Here is a 24,042-nt window from a genome sequence, read left to right as displayed (position 1 = left end):
AAAAAACGTGTCTATGGACCCCCCATTGTACTGTTTAATGTCTAGTATTCTTTAGCTGAAATAATTACTTGATTACTTTTGTAGATTCCACCAGCACCAGCTTCTTATGCATGCATTTTTGCCAGTTTTCCTTGTTTTCTATGACAGTAAACACAACAAATTAATATGTTGACATATCATGATTGTGTTGTTGTTGTTTTTTTACTATTTTCTGACATTTTATACACTGAACAATCAATCCACTTTTCCTGAGGTTGTTTTGTGTTTATTGAATGGGACAGGAAAAAATTTAAGCAATTATACACAACAAATGAGCTCATTTTAAACTGAAATAATAAATGCCTTAAACATATTCAGTTACATTTGGTTGATGCAAATGATGTGGAGTAAATTTTGGGGTTATTGGGGCCCCTAGGTGGTTGCCTGTTCTGCCTGGTTGCTAATCCAAGCTTGACAACAAACTGTATCTTAATTTCTGGTAGCTTTGTCACTCAGTGTCACTCTCAATGAACTAATCACATGTTATGCAGTGTCGGATTTTTTTTGTATAAAGTGAATAAAAAAAACAAATGATACAAGTGTAGGTCTAATTCATCACAATTTTGACACGTAATGTAACATATTCATACAGCCAAAGTACTTTTTTTGTGTTGATATTGCTAATTAAATGTTGGTGATAAGATTATCTTTTTCTTCTCATACTTCTTTAGATCTCTTACCAAACACTTAATAACAAAATGTGAACAATTTCTTTATATAAAACTAATATCTGATTCTTGACATTCTTAATTTTAGTCTTTTTTTTTTGCTGTACAAGCGATACATTACAAGTAATACGGAGTACAAAAAATAGTAATTTCTGATTATGTGAGAAGAAAATGATGAATATCAGTCGACTATGGCATCAGCAAAGAAAGTCCTTGCATATTTCTGAGGGACAGTACTGCAGATTCTGCTGCAGGAGGGCAAGCAGCTTCTCTAAAATGCTCCTCAGGAGAAAGGCTTCACAATCTTCATTGAGATATAATTCTGCGGATAAAAGAATTTCAGAGTTACCGAATTAGCTGTGAATGAACATTCTGTGTTTTAGAAAAATTACCACCAGTGTTATGATTGATGACAAAATTGATGGTGGTTTCAGAAACGGAGTGCTCTTACAGGCAGGGAGTAGAGCAGGATCCCGAGGAACAAGATCACCACCAAAAGAAGAATCGATGCGATGAAAATCCATTTGAATCTGCGCCAAACTATGAACTTCATGGTTTTGCAAGGGTTTGTAAACCAGAAGAATGACGTGTCAGGTCGGCTGTTGAAATGACAAAAAACAGCAATGTTCACATAATTAAAATCCATGTGAAACAATTCATAATTCATTCTTGTTCTTAAAGTCCCTATTTCTTTACTTTGGCTGGTCCAGTTTGGGATTCATGTTGGGCTCATCTCTGCCTTTCCCAGCAGGTCTCTCCTCCACCTCCTTCTCCTCCATTATTTCCAAGGTCATCTCTACTTTCCCCTGTGAAATTGTGAAACACATTTTTAAACTAACCTGAAAAAAAAACATATCTAAGGACCACCTTTGGACATAAACATACAGTTAGCACTTGTTTCCCATCCTGCTCCATCATGCATGGCCACCAGCCTCGTACAGACTTCTGGGAGAAGATTGAGTTTGGCTGTTGTTTTTTGGAGGAGCTTGAGACTGCCATCCCCGGCAACATCTTCAGGCTGCACTTCTCTGGACTCTTTGCAGGGGGGATAAGATTGAGTAGGTCCAGCTCAATTGAACCTGTGAAAGAGATAAGGACAGAAAATTTGCATGTATCATAGTAGATCCCTGTTGCTTTGTCAGGTCACAGCAGAAAATGTGGTGACTAAAAATGCTGCATCACCTAAGTAGTCATCCAGGGAGAATTTGTCATTGTCCCATATCTGGATGATCAGTTTAGGAGGAATCCTAAATTCAGTTTTGTCCAGATTCCATAAGTGTTGCTGAAGAAAGACAAACACTTCATTTATATCATTACTTCCGACCAGACCATCACAGCAAAAAATGATATGTTAAGGAACAACAACCCCTTGATGCTCTGTTCCTGTTCATGGTGATCTCACTTACTTTCCTCGAGATGACACACAGCTGTTCTGCAGACAGATAGTCAAACCCAAAGATGAACCTCCAGTTGAAATTTCCATCACCATCCAAGGATCTGTAGTGAACATCTGTCTTCTGCTTGTCGTCCTCCATTCCTGGCATCCATCTAGCAAACGTGGTGATGTTGTATTCAGATTAGCTAAGTCGAATAGGCAGAAAAGAGAACCAGTAGATGGGAAAGGTAACAGGTGGGTTGTACCCTTTGACGTAGATGTCACTCATGTCTTCACCGGTGATGCTTGTCTCATCCAGAGTGACTTCGGTTGTTTTCCAAATGATGGCCCGCAAGAAGTACCTGTTTCAAATATACTATTATATTTCATCGTTTCATGCATTACGTTAAAATATCTTATTTTGTTTAGACTTTCTTACTTCTTGGCTTTGCGTGGAGTGATTTCACATGGAGGCCCTGGCAAACCGAGGCTCTTGGGGAAAACGTCAACCCACATTTGAATTTGTCCCTGCGTTTGTGAAAAAGGGATGGCCCTCTTAAAGAAAGCTATTATACAACAACATTAAAACATTCATTTCACAGAACAGTATGTTCATACTTGACTGCTCGTATCTAAGGACAAAAATGAATACAGTTTTACTGCTGTTGTTTTAACCTGGCACAGGTTGGGTTGGTGGGAGCTAAACAGGGTTCTCGTCTCCACGTGCTCTGGTACCAAGCCCTGTTCTCTGAGGACATGCAGAGCCATCCTCTCTCTGGCTGAGCCCAAGTGCGGGTGGATCACAGCTCTCGCTTCTAACAAAAGGTGTGGCATATCACAAAAGACAGACATTGAAGCAATATATAAATGATATATTACAGCTAAAATGAATAAACAAAGACACAATCAGTGAAGTCACAGATGTAATAATTCTACAAAGTATCAGCAGTACCAAAATCTTGCAGGCTATATTGTTTTCCTGAGAAAGAGATTGAGCTGCCATCTTCTTCTATGCGTGGCGGAGGAACACCTCTCACTTTGGCCACGTTCTGGAGGATCTGAGAAGGTTTCAGCTGGTCTCTCCACTGATTGATCCCTGACCTACAAGAAATGATACCAACATTCATCTCATTTGAACGTAATCACAAGAAGAAAAAAACACACGAGAGGAGACGTCAAAGCATTTGTAGGATGTATAACCACACTGTAGATTTGGGTTTTCGTAGCCACACAAAGTACGCATACTACTTACACACAGTAAGTCTGTGGCAGGCCACAGCAGGACCTGAAACTGGACAGGAGTCTGTTCTCCAAGTCGATGACTGTCTCGCCGACTTTTTCATCTCTGCTCAGCAAGTCAAGATCATACACAGCGATCTTCAGGTCTTTGTCTTGAGGCAGGAAGCAGGACAACTCAAACGCCCTGGGGAAAAATGGAGGAGGTCTTATATTGTGTTTGTTTGTTTTTTGTTTAATGTTTCGATACAAATTTAAAATTGATCATGATCATTTCAACGACTGACAAATGAACAAAAAGCTCACCTCCCAAACTCTGGATTAAGGGTGTTTGGTTTGTAGTTATCTCTGTCATCCACTGTTTTCCTCCCCAGTGTAATCTTAATGTATGGGTCACACTGAAATGAGAATTTAAAAAATGTGAACTTAGCTCCAGTAGATTCAAGCATCGTTTTCACTTTCAAAACATCAAGGGCCTACAGTAGGTGAGATCTAAATCGGGAGAGGGATTTGTGGTTGATCAGATATAACCTTAATATAAAACTTACTAGGCCATTTGTATCCATAGGCTGAAGGTCAATGCAGCGGACAACATATATTCTGACCAGGCACTCCTGAGGTTCGCTCTCAGGAAGCTCTCTGAACTGGCGATGTGGCATTGGCACCCCTGGGTCATCGGGCAGGGGGTAAATCTTGAATGATCCCTGTATACCAGCATAGAGGACAGTGCTGTTATTCATATAACACCACATCTTTTTGTGGTATAACAGCTGCAGACTTAAAGCTATTACATTCTCACGGATAGTTCATATTCCCTCAAAGAAAAAAAAAAAAAGAAAAAAAATAGATTGATGAAGATAAATGAAACGTTTTCATTCTAGGTGACTTTAACCACCACTTGTGAAATAAGCTGTCAAAATAATAGAAGCTGATCAGCTGTCCAAAATGTATCCTATAATTTGTTTCCCCTAGAGATGACAAGCTTATTCCACTCATTTCTCAAGGCCCACCTAATGTGATTCTAAATATGAATCTACTAATGATAAAGTACCAAAAACCTAAAATAATATCACACAACAATCTATTTTTTGCTACAAGACAAAGACTGATCCAGACAATACAAAGTGACTTTCAATGTAAGATGCTGCTGAAGTAATTTAAATATTCAGGACAGAATGAAAGCTGCGGATTTCATCTCCAGAAACACTACGCACTGCAGCAAACACTCAACAGACAGAAATCAGCAAGATATAAACTTTACACTGTCCATTTACTGTGCTTATCACTGTAACAACGACATAGTTGCTGGTGTGTTACTTCCCTGAACAATTATCTGGAGGACTAAACCCTGTACTTGTGTGTTGCTGCCAAAATAATCGTTTCATTTCAACTGAAATTCATACATTTTCCACCAGAGGGCAGACAAAGGCTGGGAAAAGTAGCCGTGCAACAGCAAAAGCGGTGACATTTCATTAGGTCAAGTATCAGGACAGGCTGAGGGACAGTGATGCTTCCATAAAAACTTGTTACCTTAAACTCTCCCACCACCGAGGGATCGTCCTCATCATCTTCAGTCTTTCCTCGCTGAAGTTTGAAAGTGCTGCAGAAATCAGTGAGTCCCTGGAACTCTGCAACCTCCTCTAGTTCACACTTATATACCTAAAAAATACACAATACAATGTTGCAGCTATTAGAGCAGAGCATTTCTGTATTATTATCTCAGCCTAACTATATTTCACACCTACGCTGCAAGTTTTCACAGAGCCTCCACATTTGTCTATTAGTTTTTTTTCATTTACTAACTAACTCCTGTATCTTCATGATCAGCACGAGGGAAAATCTTTTTTGTTTTGTTTTGTCTATATACTGCTGCGTCTGAGAAACTCTTATCTCCAAAAAGGACAGGAACAAGGACTATTTGGTCATGATCCTGTTTGGTTACTGACAGCCAAGTCACAAAGCTTGTAAAACCAGCACAAAATAAAGCACAGTATTAAATTAGTAGTTGTGTTTTCACAATGTGCTATGACATACTCTCACCTGTAACGTGTCATAGCCCTTTTGCAAGTAGGGGCCGCACTTTGCCTTCGCTCCAATAGAGGCGTAGAACTTACTCCACCAGTCCACTGCCTCCTCCTCCTACACAGCGGAGATGAATAGATAGGAACTTTATATTTTTAGATGTGATATTTTTAGAGATGTTATCTATCAGTAGACTATCGGTGAAGGGAGCAATTCTTACCTTTTCTGCTTTAAGCTGAAAGGTGAGAAGCAAACAAAGAGAACTTATCAATTAAAAAATCTTGCCGCACTATTACTTTGTGACTGCAGGTTTATTTACCTCAGTTATCATGATGGGCCTCTCCTCAATGTCTATTAAGACATTTCTCTGGGCAGCAGCAATCATTGCCACTGCAGAGTTAATGGAAAAGGATAAAATAAATACCTTCTGTATGTAGCTGGGCGTGTAAGTATGTTTGACAGTCCATGCATGCGTGTACATACCTCTATCGGACATGCAGACTTCAGTGTTAATGCGATATGGGTCACAGCGGAACTCGTCCAGGCAGTTGATGGTGCACTGACCCACTACAGGTTTCCTTCCAAAGGGTCGGTGATCGATTACTTTCAGCACAATGGGAGGGGTGTACATCTCCTCTTTGGGAAGAAGCTAGGTAAAGAAGAAGAGAATACACATCAACAAGTTTAGATATTTACGAGTGCCGTAGTGTTTGGGGACACACTCTACAGAGTTTTATGGTTGGTACCACTTTGAGCAGCAGCACAGATCCGGGGAAGTTTGGATTCTTTTTGAAGTTCTTGATTGCAGCAGTTTGAACAATCTCACCACCGCATTCCACAATCAAACTGGGAGAGGAAACTGTGGCCAACTGGTAGGTCTTCATGTTCCTCAAACCCCAAGTCAAGATCTGGTATCAAACAAGCACATAAACACACATAAAAACTGGTACGAGCAGATCATGTCTCAGATGAGGAAATGCAACCACAGGAGAAATCTTAGGGTGGGGCTGGTTTGTCTGATCATGCAATGGTGTTTGAAGTAAAAAAGGAGCACGATTGCTTGATTGTGTACCTCTATCGCAGTGAGGTGCACTACGGGCCTGATTCCGTGGGGAACCATGTAGAGCTTCTCCCCCCGCCGAGGAGGGACCAAGGGCATATCGCCGTCATTAGCCTGTAGGGCAAATCACAGCATCACCTCCTGCATATAGATTCAGAAAGTTTAGTTATGACGTGTTTATTTTCTTATGAAGTGTCTTTTGTACCTTGTCCTTCAGGAGGAGCTCAGCAGCAAGGAGAACCTCCCCAGCACTGTGATCCTTTCTGATGACTGGGAACCACAGTAGCTTTGGGGTGACAGCCACGCTGGGGTTCAGTTTTACCACAGGGGGGCATGTACAACGACCCATGGGCTCATCATTACCCTGGTTGAAAAATTGCAGCAGTACACAAGTACTTAAAAAAGAATCATGACATTAACCGTGAACCCCGGTTTCTGTAATTTTATCAAACGTTTGGCAGATTTAACACTTTACATACCACTTTATCACTGTCGTACAGCTCCAAGACCAGTTCCGGAGGATTGTGTGCAATTGTCTGTGGGTCGCCGTGAATTTCAATGTCCTCAAAGATGAGCGTCTGATCCCATGTGGGGTTCAGCGTGGACCTTTTGACTTCTGTGGTCTTACTCACATGTAGGAATGACACATGAGCGTAGGGATCTGGAGAAGGGACAGGGTAGTACTTTGACTGAAATGACTGACGTTTTAATGTCATATTTACTTTGGTAAAAGATACGTCATTACTCGACTGAATTTATTCCACTCGATCAGGATTGTACTTTGTATGCAAATACATTCACTGCTTTGTTTTGTTTTTTACCAGAGAAGCTGTCTTTGTCCATGGCACAGAGATTCCTTGCCTGATACACGTACACCCTCAGGTGGTAAATGGAAGACCCTGGAGGGAGATTCTTTTTTATCAGCATGCCAAACTGTAGCACCACTAAAAACAAGGTTAGCTCAAACAGGACATGTGGACATATTTTTCCAGGATTTACAGACTTCGTGATTCAAAGTTATCTTGCATTAGGATCAGTCAGGAAGCTTAAAGAAACACACGGTCTTTAATCAGCACCAGTGACCAGGAAACGATTTTTATCTGACCCATCAACTTACGGCTAAAGTGGCAGGAAACGGTGGGCGTGTTGGCACCAAATTGTTTGGCTGCATCCATTTTGCTGGCCTTCTCGTCAACATCAACACCCTGTTAACAAAATGCAGGTTGAGGTGCTTTGAGAAAAGCTCCACTCAGCAAACAATTGACTATAATGAAAATGGAATTTGAAGAAAAGATTGCAGAACTAAAACAAACTCTCAGAGTTATTTGCCAACATCTGACAGGAACAGGCACATGCAGAAGAAATAATGCGAGGATATGACTCACATGGCATAATGTAACTGTTGTTGTCATGTCAACTGCCTTGTTGGAGGACATTCAAGAAAACAAGGCATATTTAGCAACATTACTCAGAGGAGTTGAGCAACACTCACCAATGCCCCTTCAAGCCCAAAGATGGCGGAGGCCCCATCTGATGGGACCATCTTTCTCCTCCAGCAGCGGCGGCGGAACGTGTCGGAGGAGCGCTCCTTCCTGTGGAATTTCCAGCCGATCAGGGAAGAGTATTCCCAACCTTCTCCCGGTTCTTGTCGCTATGCAAGACACAAGGATAGGAAAAGACTAAGAAAGCTTCACTCATAACACCTCTCCAATCTACTCTTATTCTCATCCACCGCTTCCTCACTTCGGCAGCAGCAACTTTGTCAGAAATCTTCTTCCTCGGTCTTATGAGTCTCTTCCTGCGATAGACATGGTACATCTTCTCTGCGGCACCCCAGGATTTGGGCTTATCGTCAGGAGGTATGGTAATGCCATATTCCCAACCTAATGCCAAAAGCATGAAGACATACACACGGGTCTCTTTAGACTGGAAGTATTTCAAAAACAAAGACTTTGATTTCATATTTCAGCCTTAGTGTTCATTACCCTTCTCATCCACAGCTTTGTTGCTGTCAAAGCTCCACTCATCCTCCCAGGTCCATCCAAGAGGACACTCGTACTCTGCTGTGCTCTGTGCCTTCTCTCCATTCTACACAATGGAGACAGTCTGTCTATCATTTATGTCATGTATATCTGTATATTAGAAGAATTTATTTATGAAGTCAAAAATGCTCCATGTTAAAATTAGTTGATATAAATGTTGATTACTATTTAGTTGTTTAAGTTACTTTGGCAGATTTCTCAATAATACATGCAAATACTACAGTAGCTGATAACAGCTTCAGAAAAACAAAGATTTTCTCACTTTTCATTCTATTATTAATAATCAAAAACCTTAAGTTTTTTTTTCCACTAAGGGCCTGATGAAGCGAAATATTTACTCTCCTTTTAGCTTTGTTTTTGCTCCCCACCACTAATGTTGGATGGAAATATCTGGTCCTTTAGCTGATTAATGCTTCACTGTGTTCACCAACTAGTCTCCCACTTTGTCTGTTTGATGGCCGGAGCTGGGTGAGGAGCCGGCAGTGGGCTTATCGTCAAAACTGAAAACAGCTGACAACTCTGTCCGGAATGAGTGTGAATCAAAACAGCCAAGTTATGAGTCATAAAAACAAAGGGATGGTGATGATGCTACACCATTCCACAGAGCCTGAGGGGAACTGTAGAGTAGGGTGACAATGGACACTTCTACATCACATATACTCATTTAATAGTATATTAGTATAGCAGCTTTATGTTTTTTGGGGGTATTGTTCAGACAAAATTCCCAAAATGAGGCAATAACCATTAGTAGCCCTAATGAAAACTACAGTCTAGCCACAAAATAGCAATTGCATAATAGCACAAAAGAATCGGATAACATTGGACACAAGCATGACTCGACAGGCTCTGGTTCTGTTGCATGTGTGAAGTTGTTGGTCGTACCACGTCTGTGTAGGGCTCCGCAGCAGGCTTCCACTCCCCACCAGGAAAACGTGTTTCATTCTCAAAGACTTCATCTGTGAACTCTGTGTGGCCCGCACCTGCTTCTGTTAACAGGCTGTTGAAACACACCACCGCAGCACACAAGTCGATGACAGGCTTTGTGACATTGGCAATGCGGGGGCATGACTAACAGCTCAGGAAGACGGAGATCAGAGAGCTGAATTTGTTTATGTGGGCCTCGTTGGGAGAATGTAGGCACTCAGGGAGAGCGGGAAGGAGACCCCCTCAAACCAAAACATTGGCTGAAATTCCTTTTCATTTCCTTTAATTGTGTTCATGATGTGGGTGTGTGGCTGGTACAAGGGCTCATTATGATTGCTGCCAGTTAAAGGGGCAGTGAGCGACAACTCTTCGTTAATGATTAACCCGCAGCCTCAGGTAATGGGAGAGCGACGCGCTTAGCACAGGGCCAAAACACCTGAGTCATGGCATCATTCACTAGCGCGTCTCTTAATGTGTCGGGGAGTGATGTCTGCAAACTGTACACACGGTGTTGTGTGGTGCTGTCCGTACCATTTTTTTAGTTTTCAATTTACAGAGCCAGGGCTGAGCGAAAAAACATGTATTGTTTTAAAAATCGCTTACTGCCCCTTTAATAGAGGTGAAAATGAACAAGATTCTGGAGCGCGTTCAGCTGCACAGTAACAACAGGATGTTTGTACTTGAAATTGTACAGGCCATGAATCACACAGATGTGTGTGTGTGTGTGTGTGTGCGTGTGCGTGTTTGATAAAGTGAGCTATATTGAAACCTACCATCGCTGAGGGTCGACAAACCAGTCTCCCTCCCATTTCCATCCATGTGGTGGCAGGAAGCGCTCTTGTTTGAGTTTCACCTTTCCAGTCACGTCTGAGAATTTTTGGCGACCAACCAGTCCAGTGGTTCCCCACTTCCCACACACCTGAGCCTGGTTCTCATACTGCAGGGACACAAAACATTGGTGTTCGGGAACAAAATTCTACAGGAACAATAGTGAAAGGAAATAAGACACCTATGTATTTTTTTTGTAAGTTAACATTCTGTGTAGCCACCGTACCATTTCAGCATACACACTGAAGTTCCCCTCTGAAAAGCTGTTCAGCTTCTTCTCATGGGCAGAGAGACCGAACCACATGTTGACCCGCAGCTGTACAGGGATCTTCACACCTTGGTTTTTGTCCATGGGGTACTGACAAATCAAAGGGTTTTTTTTGGTTATCAGAAATTCATCAGTGAGGTTTTATGATTAAAAATAAATGGAAACTGTAAATATAGTATTATGAACAATCACTGAAGCAAAGGGGCCCTTTGGTAGTTTGAGTCTTTACACATTTGATTTGTTGTGTGGCCCAGGATGTGTAAAAAGTAATTCAAGATACTGATTGAGGGTCAGAACAGGAAACACTGTGTCATCTCCACTTTCATACTTTCAAAAGAGAACAAAAACTAGAACTACAACTCTGAAACTACAATACAGTTTCAAGTTGAGCTTAAACTGTGGAGTATGTCTGCCCCCCTTTGTTTTCATTCTGTATCTCACTGAGCTGAACTGGACAGAAAAGGAGACCAGGTAAAATTTTCTCAGTTGACCTGGAGAATCATTTTTTATTACTCTATTATTTATTAGAATATCCTAGTATATCTCTGACGCAGAGCTGCAGGATCCAAAACCGTCATTATTATTATTATTATTACTATTATTATTATTAATAACATCATTGCATTTATAAGTGTCAGTTTTTCCGCAATTATAAGTATCAGTCTGGTAGAGATTAAAGCGGCGGTTGTACAACTGTCCTCTCTCTCTCTCTTCTCTCCTACTGTCTCTCCTCCCACCCTCTTTCTGCCCACCTCTCCTCTCTTCCCCATTTCTCTCCTCACCCCAACCGCCCTCAACTGAGTCCGGTTGTGTCAGAGATTTCTTCCTGTTAAAAGGGAGTTTTTTTCTCTCCACCGTCACCAAGTGCTTTGCTCATTGTGGGATTTGTTGGGTTTTCCATGTAATATTGTAATATTGACCTCACTATGTAAAGTGCCTTGAGACAATGTATGTTGTGATATGGTGCTATACAAATAAAATTGAATTGAAAAAATTGAAATCGTATTTTGTCTGAAGCATCAATATTTTCATACAGTTTTTTGAGTTAATGCATCACAATTTTAACAATTTCCTATAACCAGTGAGGCGCATTGAGAAATACAGTGCTTTATTTATATATGTATGTATATATATATATATATATATATATATATATATATATATATATATATATATAGATATATAGATAAAACAGGTATCTCAAATCAAGCGATCTGATTGTTTTTATAAAACCAATAGCTCACTTCAGTCCGTGATATACGCTCATTATACTACAATCAAAGGGGTCGCCGAACAACGCCCCTTAACTGTGGTATAATGAGCATATACCACGGCCTGTCGTGAGCTATTGCTTAATTGTATACTGTAGAAAAGAGGGTTCATGATCGCAGTTGGATTTCTTGGGCAGGAATGTTTGTTTTTTTCTCAAAATGCCGAAACAGGGAACTTGCTGCCAATGTTTCTATCCAAAGAATTAAAAAAAATCAAATTCAATTTTTTTTTAAAATTACAATGTATTGAAAAGTGTGTGGAACCAGAATTTGAGTTTTTGGGTGAGGTTACATGTAGCTCTCTGTTGATGTGTCATGATCTTGTGTTTTCATTTCCTGTTTTATTTTAAATTAGTTCCTTGTGTTGTTTCACTTCCTGTCCTGTGTCTAGTTTCTGGTGTCTCCTGGTGTCTCCTGCCCCTGTGATTGTCTGCACCTGTTCCTAATGTGTCTCACCTGTGTTCTATTTGCCCTGCCCTCCTTGTGTGTATTTAGTCTCTGTGCTTCCCTTTGTCAGTGTTGGTTTGTCTGTTTTTTCTTGTTGTCTGGCCTGGTCTGTTCCTGCTATTTGCCCCTGCTATTTGACCTGGTCTGTTTCTTTTTTTCCCCCTGGCTCCAGTATTTGGATTACCTGTTTTGCTACATCTCGTGGACACCCTTGGTTTGATTGTTTTCATTTTATTATTAAATATCCTGTTTATTCATCACCTTTGCATTTGGGTCCAGTTCCTGCTCAGGCGTGACATGATTGTTTTTTGGAGTCTTGTCCACTGACCAAAATAGATTAAACATTTTAGTGTGTAAATAAATGTACAGGTTCCGTTGAGGTGTGACTGGAGTTTTAGCCATGAACTATATAGTTCCTATTTTGCAGGCATTCGGGCCAAAGCTGTTTAGTGCTGTCCTTCACGGGTCACAGCCGTACTGTGAAGCTGCAGCACACTGTGCAGGGACTCTGACACACCATCTGCTCAGATTGGTCTTGTACCTGCATGAAGATGGTCTGGGTTTTCCCGCAGTGTTTGCCACAGGCTTGTTCACTAAACTTGGAGTAGAGGATCTGGTTGGCTGGGACTCTGGCATAAGCCACCCGCTTCTCTTGTCTCAACATCCAGATTATCACATCCGGCATGCTGTTCTGAGTCTAATGGAGACACAAAACTTTTCAGTTACATTCAAGTTTCAGTTGTCTCTTTTCGAGCTACTTGACATTATATTTTTGTGGCAACATGCGCCCCTTGCAGTATACAATCAGAGCATGCTTGCAACCATTAAATGTTTTTTTCTGACCTCTTCTGCCAGCTGCTTGAGTTTGTCCAACCAGTCTTCAATGTCACTGACAGTAGCCTTCACGTCTGTGGCCTCTTCTCTAATGCGACTGGCCATTTGTATGATATTGTCTATGGCAGCATCACGCACGTTTTTCATTTTGAGGTCCAGTGCAGTCACGTTGGGCTGGCCCTCCAGCGCTGGAAGCATTAAACTGACAACCCAGAGACCAAAGTAAAACAACAACAGAATTCAATCCAAACTGCCACCTTCAAATGTATTTGACCAAACAGCAATTACCAAAATGCAGTTATCTAATGATAAGTTACACTATCGCGTTACAACCCACAGGTCCAGTGAAGGATCTGTTGCGTCCTGTCTCACCTGTGAAGATCGTCAATCATGTGGTTGATGAGTTTGACCCAAATCTCTCCCAGGCGTGCCTCAGACACCTTGGCTAAGATGGCAGTTTTTAAAGAAGTGAGGTGGGACTCCTAAATAAATCACAAAGACGGATAAAGGGAGATTATTGACTCACACTATCTGTCTAGATTTCCAATTGTTCAGGCAAACGTGTCACCGTGACTTGCTCCCACCAGTCTCTCAGCAACAGAGAGGAGAACATTGACTGAATCCAGACGGTGACTGATGTCTTCCCAGTATGAAGTGAGAATGACTACAGGCTTGGTGTTAGCCCAGGGAAGGTAATAGTAGTGATTACCTGTGGGATACAAAAGAAATGCACCAGAATCATTTTAAATACAAGTTGTGGCGGTTACCACATACTAAAATGTATTGTCCATGTGGTTCTTGTTCTCCTGGAGTGTCTAATGGCTTGTGTTGTGAAAATGTTAGAACATAAAAACAGGGTCATGGGCCAGACTAAAGCTAAAACAACCCTGATTATAACATGTGATCAAGCTCAAGAGTAATTTTCTTGAATCCTTGCAGTCGTCTTTTCATACCGTCAAACACAGCAAAGCTGTACTGGGTGGTGGACGCCAGGGGCTTGCAGGTGGAGTCCAGCTTGTTACCATAGTTACCAATGCTGACCTCAAACTGAATCGGTTCGCCCGGCTCTTTGAGCATGCATGCACTGTGGAACACAGCACACAGAGAGTACTTCCTCCTCCGCTGGTATTTCTGCACTCAGATAAAAGAAGAGGTGGCAGCGTCAAATGGTTGAAGGGCCCATATTGTACACCATTCTGGTGTTTTATATGACGTATTGATATCTTTAGGAAGGTATATTAGTTTTTTTAGTACCAAAAAACATCTCAATATGGTTTTATAAATCTTTCTAAGGAGCCCTGCAAAGAAACAGGTAAATTTTGGCATGTCTAATTAATATGTTATGAGCCTCTCTTCTGATTGGCCGACTTTTTTCTGAGTGACGCACGGTCAGGCCAACCACCTTCTCTGTTCACCGTGCTCAGAGCCGGCTCTGACCGTGCTGTCCCGGAGCGAGGCAGCTTGTGCCCTGGAGAAACTATCTCCCTGCTCCCCACTACGCAAAATTCATCTGTAACTGGAGGACAGTCACAGCGGCTGGTCCGCCTGCTCTTTCACTCTCCAGAACAGCTCCACATCGCGGGCAGCTGCCGACACCAGTCACCAATGAATTTTGCAAAGGTAAAATAGTTCTGGTCTCTTGTATTAATATCCTTAGGAATCCTGTGCAATGATGTAGCTTCCTGTTTTTTTTCGTGTTGTCGATAGCTCAGCAATGGAATGGCGGGCAAGGCAGAGGGCAGAGACTGCGTCGCTATGACATCACAATTATGCAAAAGTCCTGGGGCATTGTAAAAAAAAAAAAAACAGCTGCTGAATTTAGGCTGTGTGGCCTAAATAGACCATATTTATTGTGAAAAACGCCAGAAAATCTCAATTTTGACAATATGGGCACTTTAAGGCAGAATTATTATTGTTTTTTTTCTTACTCTCAATCAAGAGTCAAGTCTCTGTTCTTGTATCCTATGCTAGAAACTCAGCTACCTAAATTTTCTGTAGGGAAACCCTTAAGACTCATACTGTGATGGCATTGTCAAGGAAAAAAGTTAATAAGGTTAAATGACAATTTAAACCCTTAAGGATTTAAATACAATGAAGTAAGTACAAGTAATTCAAGTAGTAACAGGTCTGCAGTGTATACCTGTGCCACCAGGATGTCATCATTGCAGATGTCGTCAACATTTTGTTCAATCTTTCCATCCAGCTCAGTGGAAAGTTCAACAAGGACCCTTCCCCTGTAGGCAACCCCCTCACCCTGCAACACATCCAGATGCAAAAATATCATGTATATACATATTCAAGGTGAAATATTTTGGGTCTTAACTCAGTACTGAACCCGCAGCACGTAGCTGATAGGGGAGTGTTACCTTGCCCAAGTTGAGTTCCTCGTATGGGTCGGGCAGGCCAGTGAATTCTCTCGGGCTACCATACAGGTTGACATAGCAAGGCCCAAAAGCTGGAAGAAAACCCACCTCGGATTCTCCGGTGCTCTCTGTAACACACAGGCACTGTTTAAAATTCAATCTGGACAGTTTCAAAGCATAGGAAAAATGTAGGGCTCTTTAGATAGATAAATAAATAGATAGATAAACATCTTTCACGTCGCTTGTCATGATGTGTCGGTGTGTGTTTTTATAAATGCTAGTGCAGTGCCTGTCAGCCAGGGTTATAGATTTATCATCTTCTGGAACACTGAGTGACAGTAATCTTTACAGAAATATCAAATGGCGTGATTACCTTCAATCTCTCCACCAGGAGAAGACATTTTGCTCAGATTAAAAAATGTTGTTCCTATGGCATCATTCCTGGTTAGACGATCCCTGCCCAGATTAAACTGGCATGTCAAATATTGGTTGAGGTATTACTGTTAATTACACATACAGTACACACACACACACACATACAGGTGTGTACAAATATTTTTTAGCTCTTACCAGTCATACAAAGTCAATTTGATGCGTTCACACATGGACGGGAACTGCAGGGGCAGAATTATGTGTTAATTTATGCTGGATCATAACTAGGGTAAAGCCTATTGTTTTATTTGTTGTTGTTGTTTATTTGAGTTGAGTTCACATGATTCCTCTCAACATGCAGCTTCTGTACCTTGACTTGCAGATTGATGACTTGATTCCACTCTGGATTAGCATTTTTCTCAATGATTTTGGTGCAAAACTGAAAAACAAAAAAATATGATCACAGACCAACATGATTGACACTTCACACAGTAAGCACACTAAGAAAGACATTTCTTCCTGAACCTTCTTCCCAGCGAAGCTAACTTCCAAATATGGGTCCACCAAGTTTTTCCGGTCTCCATTCCCTCTTAAGGCTTGTTTCACCACCTGAGTGAAGCTGTCATCCACTGTAATATAAAAACAGTTAATAAATATGTAATATAACATCACACTGCAGGGAATGCAGAAATGTAGGAACTTATAGGTCACTAACTCTGTGGCATGTCCTCAGCACGGTAGACTTTAAGGCTCAGGGTAGCCCAACGCATTGTTACACCAGTTGGCACCAAAAGATTGCTCTCTATGTCGTCCTGCTCCTCACTTATCTCTCTCCTCTCAGACTGCAGCCAGGGGAGGAGAGGGGAGGAGGGAAGAGGAGAGGAGAGGAGAGGAGATTTTTCCATGGTCTCTTTCAGCACCGATCTATACTCTTTATGTAGTTAGTAGAGAGGAATGTGATGATGAGTAAGAAGGTACTCGTACCGGTGGCTCATCCCCGGTGCCAACAACAATCATGCTGACTTTCACGTAACCTCTGGCCCCTGAGCTGGAGTCATCGGGATCACTCAGAAGAAGCCATTTCCTCATTACAGCATGACCTGGACATGGTACATTATTCAGCAAATACAGAAAATTCAACAATTTGTATTTTCCTACAGAGAATTTTACATGGAAACACTGACCTGGCTCATCATAAATGTAGCCAACATCCAACTGGGTAACACAGGGGGGGGGAAAGAATTGTAGGAACATTCGAAATCTGTCACATCAACTGCTCTACTACTACAATTCATTATTCTTAGACAAAACATAGATCATGACTTAAAAGCACTTTAATACCTTGAACTCTCCCATGAGGCTATTGGCTCTGAGGGAGAAGGAGTCATAAACCTGTTAAGAAAAGGCGGAGTTACAGGTTCAGCAGACGCAGAGATTCCTGATTTTTAAGTGCACATAATGGATGATCATTTATTTTTTGCAGAAGAAATTGCAGGAAAAGATTTATCTACGCACCTGAATATGGATGCTCTCGTCAAACAGTTCTGAGGGGAGCATGTTGACATTGCAGAAAAAAATCTGCAAGACAGAAAATAACTTTTTCACCTATAACTGTATGCACAGTGTAGTTTGATGTGAGACACGCTTTGTTATCGTGATTGTGACAAACATTACAGAATATTGTACTTTGGCAAAAGCGGAGGGAAGGCAAAAGCGATATAAAGTGAATAAGATACAGGAGTGAGATGAGGTTAATGCCTTTAAGCTCCACTATCATATCAACACTGCCAAGGAAAGAGAAAAATACCTCATTATTGAAGATGGCAGGGATTAGGTGGCACAGACTAGATGATGTTAAAGACAGACAAGCCAGGTAAAAGCCACAGGTACAGTAAGTGATCATTAATACTTTACTTAAAAAAAAAAGGGGAAGCATTTTGTGTGGTGATGGACTCATTACCTCATCGAAGTACGGGTTATTTCCTCTTCTTATTCTAGTCCTGTGGGTCTGCCCGCATGCATTCACCTTAACCACTGGCTTGATGTTGTTGCCAGGCAGCTGTCGACCCTCAATAACCCTGACACGAATCTGGAAATTGCAAGCAACAGTGAGGCAGCTGAACATACAGCGTAACAATTTGTCTGGACCCTTTTTGAAAAAGTACCATTGGTTCATTTGGGGCTGACAAATACCGACTTATTTCTCTACAAACAAAAGGCCACTCAATAAATTTATGGTTTGTTATGGGAAGAAAAATAAGCTCCACAAAAAGAAAAAAACAGCTGTGTAAAATTATTTGAGCTGGGTTTTCATGTGTGCAGTTCTCTAACATCTAAAATGTAATTTCTCTATATCTCTCTATGAAGCCTGCTGTCATTAATGTGATTAACAATATGCTATTCCTTCTACACTGACATGTGTGATTATCCAGGAACAGGGTAATCAAAACTTAAACAATACCTGGAAGTCCTGAGGCTTGTTAACCAGGGCCCTGTGTCTCTTGAGGCGGAGACGGACTGGCTTGTGGTTGGGCCTACCAGGCTGGTTTGGCGAAGTGGGAGCCCCTGGACTTCCACCCTGACCTTCTCTGTTCACGTCTGCCTCCCCTTCCTCACCCTCATCACTGCCTTCTGTCAGAATTAACACAAACAGAGGGGAAAAAACCTACATTTGACACTCTTGTTGACAATAAGATAGATAATGTACCCACAGAACCATGTTTGATTCTGTTACTGTAGGGAACACCTCAAAAGCTACAGGCATTCACCCCGTAATGTTAAAGCATTCCCGTTTCTGTATGTGGGTCGGTCTGATGCGAAACAGGGTTCCATATATAAAAATATTTTTTATTTCAGAAGGGCCCCAATAAGATTTAAGCTTTAAAGGTTTGTTAGCTTTAAATTATGTGACTTTTCATTTGCTGAAAAGATATATTGATGTACTGTATTTGTGTTTTCTAATCTTATAATTGTGACTTGGACACCCACTGATATTATAATCAAGTTTTTTATTTCTTAGGTTAACTGTCTACTTACCATCATCAACATTATGAGCCAGGTCTGCATCTGGCTGCTCATACCCAATGAGCAAATTAATGGTTGCCTGAGAAAAGGATGTGTTCTCAATTAGCATCATGTACATCTGACACCAAATCACATGTTACAGGATTCAACAAATTCGACTACTCCCTGCAGACCTACACAGATACCAGGCATCCTCCAATGCCAGAGCTGAGGCTGCTTTGAATATTCCATATTATAAAGTTTTAAAAGTGTAATGTGTAAATAGTAATTTAGGATAATGTTATTCACCCCAACAGCCTGTTGTTTCTCACTGATCAGGGGCACATTCTTGAATGGGAGGGATTTCACCTGACCACTGGCCAAGTCTCTCAGAGAGATTTTTGCAGAGCCGATGAATCTGCAAAGCAATCACATAAATATTCCTCAGCTCAGACAATCATACAAACACCAGCATGTGAATCATCGCAGCTGGAGAGAAACAATCGCCTTTGTGTGAAAGAACAACAAGGATGGATGGCTAAGAGAAGCAATAGGGAGGGGGCTTCGGTTCCACACTCTGTGACAAACCTCACACGAGGGAATTTGACACAGTGTTTATGACTGTATTTGCATGTAGCTCTGGGGAGTTGACGGTTCCACTTCTCAATTTCTCTTCTTTACATACTATGACAAACCGAGCAACAACCCCTACATTGTTTCTTTGTCAAAACAAACAGAAGTCATGTGGCAACAGTGATTAATAGTCATGATGGATTGCAACACATTGGGAATCTTCAAAAAATGAACACCACAATTTAAATTGATGATTAACTACGACCACAAATGGACACCGCAATTTCATCCATCCATCGTCTACCGCTCTATCCATATAAGGGTCACGGGGGGGCTGGAGCCAATCCCAGCTAACATTGGGCGAGAGGCGGGGTACACCCTGGACAGGTCGCCAGCCTATCGCATGGCCACATACAGAGACAGACAACCATTCACTCTCACATTCACACCCACGGTCAATTTAGAGTCTCCAATGAACCTAACCCCATTCTGCATGTCTTTGGACTGTGGGAGGAAGCCGGAGAACCCGGAGAGAACCCACGCATACACGGGGAGAACATGCAAACTCCACACAGAAAGGCCCTGGTTGGTTTGAACCGGGACCCAGAACCTTCTTGCTGTGAGCCGAAAGTGCTAACCACTACACCACCGTGCAGCCCCCCAAATTCATATCTGAAAAAATGTTTTCCTATAGGCATCTTTCAAGACAACAAGTAGAACACTCTGCTGCATGACAAGGACCTGCTGGAAATTAAAGGGGAAATAAAGGGGACAAAGAAAAACTAGAAGCTGGAAACAATTATCATTCACCACAGGCAGTTAAAAGTAGGACAAATATAGAAACAAGGAAGTGGGTGAAAAGCTTGTCTTAAGTAAGCAATATGAGAGCAGGCACAATCATATTCATGATTATGCTCGAGGACTCTTTTCCTTCTCTCTCATTCTCAAAACATTTGATTACATAGAGTAATTTTTTTCTATTAAGGGACATTTCAATTTTTATAATATCCTTTGAGGGCCAAGAGCCTACTATATCTGTGGACACATTCAGAATATCGCTCTTTCATGTGATGGGTGGAACTACTCTTTGGCAAGGTGTGTGAGGTCAGATGGTAGTGGTGGTGATGATGATGATGATGATGATGATGATGATGATGATGATGATGATGATGAAGACGATGATGACAATGGTGCCTGCAGCTTGTCTTGAGCGAGTCTATGCAAGAGTCCGATATAAAAAGACCCGCTCACAGCAGGAATCCCTAATATTGAATCACCAAACAGATGCAAACTTCAGTGCATGTCTCCTCAGGATGAACAAACAGTTCATAGCTTAGGAAGATCGAGCAGACAAAGGTTGTTCTGCTTGGTTCCGAGCCAATCGTTACTTTGTGGCACAATGATCGCGTGGTGTGGTGTCGTGTCAAGCACATCGGCTGGCTTCGCATCACACTTCTGTTTACTTTTCATGCCCTGCGTGCTCTCGCCTGAAGGAGTTTTGCAGCATGTTTAGCCGTGTCATTAAATTAAAGTTATTATTCTAGGAAAATGCACAGTGTTTGCACACAATGCACAATTTGACTTTCTCCAGCAGGTCCACAGCAGCAACAAGGCACGCCTTTGCAAATTCTCCTTCTGAATGAGGTTTCACCCTCCCGGCAATTAGCGCTCTCACCACAAAATTTAGCTTTCTTACGTAAGCTTGTTGGACACCCAATATCCACTGAACGAGAATCAACTTAATCACTAGCTTTGTCCTCGTAAGTCAAGGTCCAAACAAGATTTTTCGCTGTTATGACGATTGAGATTGGCCCTTTTGCAACCACGTCCCAAACCAACTAAGCCCACCGGCTTGTCTTTTACGTCAAAATCATATCCGCATCTACTTTTCGTTTCTTGACCGTTGCTTCAATGCTTGCAGGCAATCACACGTTACAACTAGATATGTGTTTCATTCACCCTGGTGTGCAAGAGGGAATACCCTCAAGTACATGTTAGTCTACTATTTTATCTTATTTTCTTTTAGCGCAGAATTTAAGTAATTGCTGTCATGAGATTTTCTTTTTGTATATCTTAGCGTTTTTTTAATAATCAGGGTCGGCTGAGTAGGAAATGATTACGTGGCATGGCAATTTCCTGTTCATGTCACTGCAAAAGCCACATGCATGGACTGGATTATTCAGACATTAACATTTGCATACATAACATACTTAGAAAAAAAAACTTTGAAAATAGTTTCAAGTATTTGGATCTGCTCCAAGCGGATACTGACTTTTTAACTTCAGTGAAGTAGCGAGTTCATGTTTCTGGCAAACTTATACATTTTCCACGACAGTATTATATATATATATATATATATATATATATATATATATATATATATATATATATATACATCACTTTTAAATACATCTTATTTTGCATTTTTGCCAAACAAACTGATCACTAAATGCTGCTGAGCAGCTGGAGACAGACAATCCTGACGGTACCATAGATTAGATACTGCAGTTAGTCTCTGAGTCACATTCCTTTTGTAATTTTCTTTCTAGATTGTAGACATTGACATTTCCCATTTTGGCTCCAGAATCAGCATGATGTGATGTTTTACAGGCAGAACCACCACCAGCCACCACAGATGTGCCAATGACAAGCCAGAGCAAGTTCTGCTATTCATCCCACTCTTGCGTTGCAAAGAGTGTTCATGGAAAAAATAATGTGCATATTTGGCTGAGGCGGTCAACCCTCCACCCTCCTCCCCACCCATTGTGTCTGCCTCAAATTACATCATACACAATCAGTCATTAGTGACCGAGTGGAAATGTCATAACTTGGTCTACCTTCTTGCATGCACAAAAATGACTCAGAATGTTACAAAATGCATAAACGATATAGCAAACATAATGAAAAACAACAGAAACTATGTTATAAATAACATATATGACAGTCTTTCTGGGGAAAGTTAAACAAGAGGGGATGTTTTCTTTTTAAGGCAACATTCCTTAAAAGAGCTAGAGCGCTGTTATGAGAGACACGGAGCGCCATGTTCACTGGCACTGCAAGTCCTGACACGGTCACAGTGAGTGCTGTGGTTATACAGCTCAGTGAAGTTAAAACATGCCACTTTGCTCCTTGGGAGAAGATCATAATAACTATTTTTCAAGCACACGGTTAGAATAACCAGGATAGTTATAGGTGTGGTCAAGCTAAGAACTGCTTAGAAACAAATACTTACACGGATTCTAATCACACATATACTGATCTAAAGATAATCCTCTGAGGTGCAGTGGTTTTCACTTTCAGTCATTACCTGCTTGACCTGAGTGTGGATTTGTGTGTGTGTGTGGGGGGGGGGGGGTTTGGGGGGCCGGCGGTTTGGTGTCATGAGCACATCTGTGTGATTTAGAGTAACACAGGGTTTTTATATACTTTTTGGAGAACACACTTCAAGTCAAGTAGGTCAGATTTATTTATGTAGAACATTGAAAACAACAGAAGTTTTGCCAAAGAGCTTTGCAAACATGGCAGAGGAAAAGCAACACAAGTATGGCTAAAAAAGAATAAGTAGCGCAATGGCAGAATCAAAACCATGTTATGTGTGTGTGTGTATGCTTGTCATACACGTACTTATCTTTGCCGATTGTTTCATAGTCTTTCACCACCAGGTTGATGAATGAGGATGCATCCAGGGAGGAGCCTTTCAGATCAAATTCAAGCACCTGCAATTGTGAGGAAGACACAGTTACAAATATCTCACTAATAAACAGTCATTTAAACTCTGGTAACAACAGCTTATCAATCCCCATCATGCAAATCCACAAACTGTAACTCTTACACATTACAGCCAATTCCAAGCCCGCACTTACTTCATTCCAAACAGGATTCAAGTCACTGTCGATCGCTTTGGTTTTCTTCTTTTCACCTGTGAGCACAACCGAAGAACTCCTTTTTATTCGCATGAATATTAAGCGCACAAACAAGCTTCTTCCAAACCAAAAATAGATGAATCAATAAATATTTTACAGTCAGGTGGAACCAGAGGAAGGCTTGATGCACAAAGGAATCTAATCAATGAAAAAGGAATAAATAAAGACCAAGCCTTTTGGTCCAACGAGAAGCGTCTGCCCTCGGGAGACAGGGTTATTCTGACCTTATAAGGATGCAGTCTTTTGTATGTGAATCAGTGCCAAAATCTAGGGAATGATGCATAAACTGATAAAAAAAAAAGATGATAGTCTGATAGAAACTTTAATACATTGTGCACGATCGGCCTAGTCGAAGTCTTATTAAGTCTCCACGGAGCATATAGCGGTTTGCCGAGTTCAGAAAAAAAGGAAAAGAAGTTTCGAATCAATGGTACAAATCTCTCACCTCTGAAGATGACCGCAGCTATTGGATCTGGGTTTCCAAGTCTCTTTTGGGGGATCCCACTGGCGGACTCAACAATGACCCGCAGCATTTTTGACGAAGTCCCAGTTTATTCACAGAGAACAGAACATGGTCCGCTGCGAGACACGGAGCCCTCAGATGTGCGGAGGAGAGGAGTGGATACCCGAGGGCAAGCTCCGCTCATGAGTCACGGCCAAGACGACTTCACCAGCCAGCCTGGCTGAGACGTGGGTTTGACAAGTTAGAGAGACTCTATAGTAACCTATGCACGATATGTCCCACCTTTTCAAAAATGTTCCGTACAATTTAACATTCAGTCAATGTGCAGAAC

General features: G+C 41.4%; 1 protein-coding gene across 3 annotated transcripts; it reads right to left on the bottom strand.

Annotated features, from left to right (window-relative positions):
• Positions 1-249: 249 nt before the first annotated feature.
• myofl (myoferlin like) lies at positions 250-23,991 on the bottom strand. Of its 3 annotated transcripts, XM_035606086.2 has the most exons (53): positions 23,694-23,991; positions 23,189-23,244; positions 22,950-23,041; positions 19,062-19,170; positions 18,786-18,852; positions 18,211-18,380; positions 17,710-17,838; positions 17,265-17,327; positions 17,091-17,141; positions 16,934-16,964; positions 16,734-16,849; positions 16,465-16,591; positions 16,275-16,378; positions 16,120-16,188; positions 15,948-15,991; positions 15,751-15,833; positions 15,381-15,505; positions 15,155-15,268; positions 13,968-14,145; positions 13,599-13,723; positions 13,387-13,496; positions 13,024-13,216; positions 12,722-12,877; positions 10,421-10,552; positions 10,140-10,303; positions 9,325-9,439; positions 8,386-8,488; positions 8,144-8,283; positions 7,893-8,051; positions 7,518-7,605; positions 7,222-7,299; positions 6,880-7,061; positions 6,606-6,764; positions 6,413-6,514; positions 6,087-6,248; positions 5,824-5,989; positions 5,660-5,730; positions 5,561-5,575; positions 5,359-5,457; positions 4,849-4,977; positions 3,867-4,022; positions 3,625-3,716; positions 3,335-3,505; positions 3,035-3,183; positions 2,758-2,897; positions 2,522-2,610; positions 2,349-2,444; positions 2,114-2,255; positions 1,890-1,989; positions 1,593-1,786; positions 1,404-1,513; positions 1,159-1,306; positions 250-1,029 (listed from the first exon to the last, which is right to left on the bottom strand). In XM_035606086.2, the coding sequence occupies exons 1-53, from the start codon at positions 23,779-23,781 to the stop codon at positions 991-993; spliced, it is 6,090 nt and encodes a 2,029-aa protein (XP_035461979.2). In that variant the 5' UTR covers positions 23,782-23,991; the 3' UTR covers positions 250-990. The 3 variants fall into 3 exon arrangements, with proteins under 3 accessions (XP_035461979.2, XP_035461980.2, XP_035461981.2); XM_035606087.2 differs by lacking the exons at positions 18,786-18,852; positions 19,062-19,170 and having other exon boundaries at positions 23,694-23,778; XM_035606088.2 differs by lacking the exons at positions 16,934-16,964; positions 17,710-17,838; positions 18,211-18,380; ... (3 more) ...; positions 23,189-23,244; positions 23,694-23,991 and having other exon boundaries at positions 17,265-17,329.
• Between the last annotated feature and the right edge of the window lie 51 nt (positions 23,992-24,042).

The sequence above is a fragment of the Scophthalmus maximus genome, chromosome 10 (assembly GCF_022379125.1).
Source record: "Scophthalmus maximus strain ysfricsl-2021 chromosome 10, ASM2237912v1, whole genome shotgun sequence".
Lineage (NCBI taxonomy): Eukaryota > Metazoa > Chordata > Actinopteri > Pleuronectiformes > Scophthalmidae > Scophthalmus > Scophthalmus maximus.
Note: the sequence above shows the minus strand (reverse complement) of the source record. Positions and strands in the feature narration are given on the sequence as shown.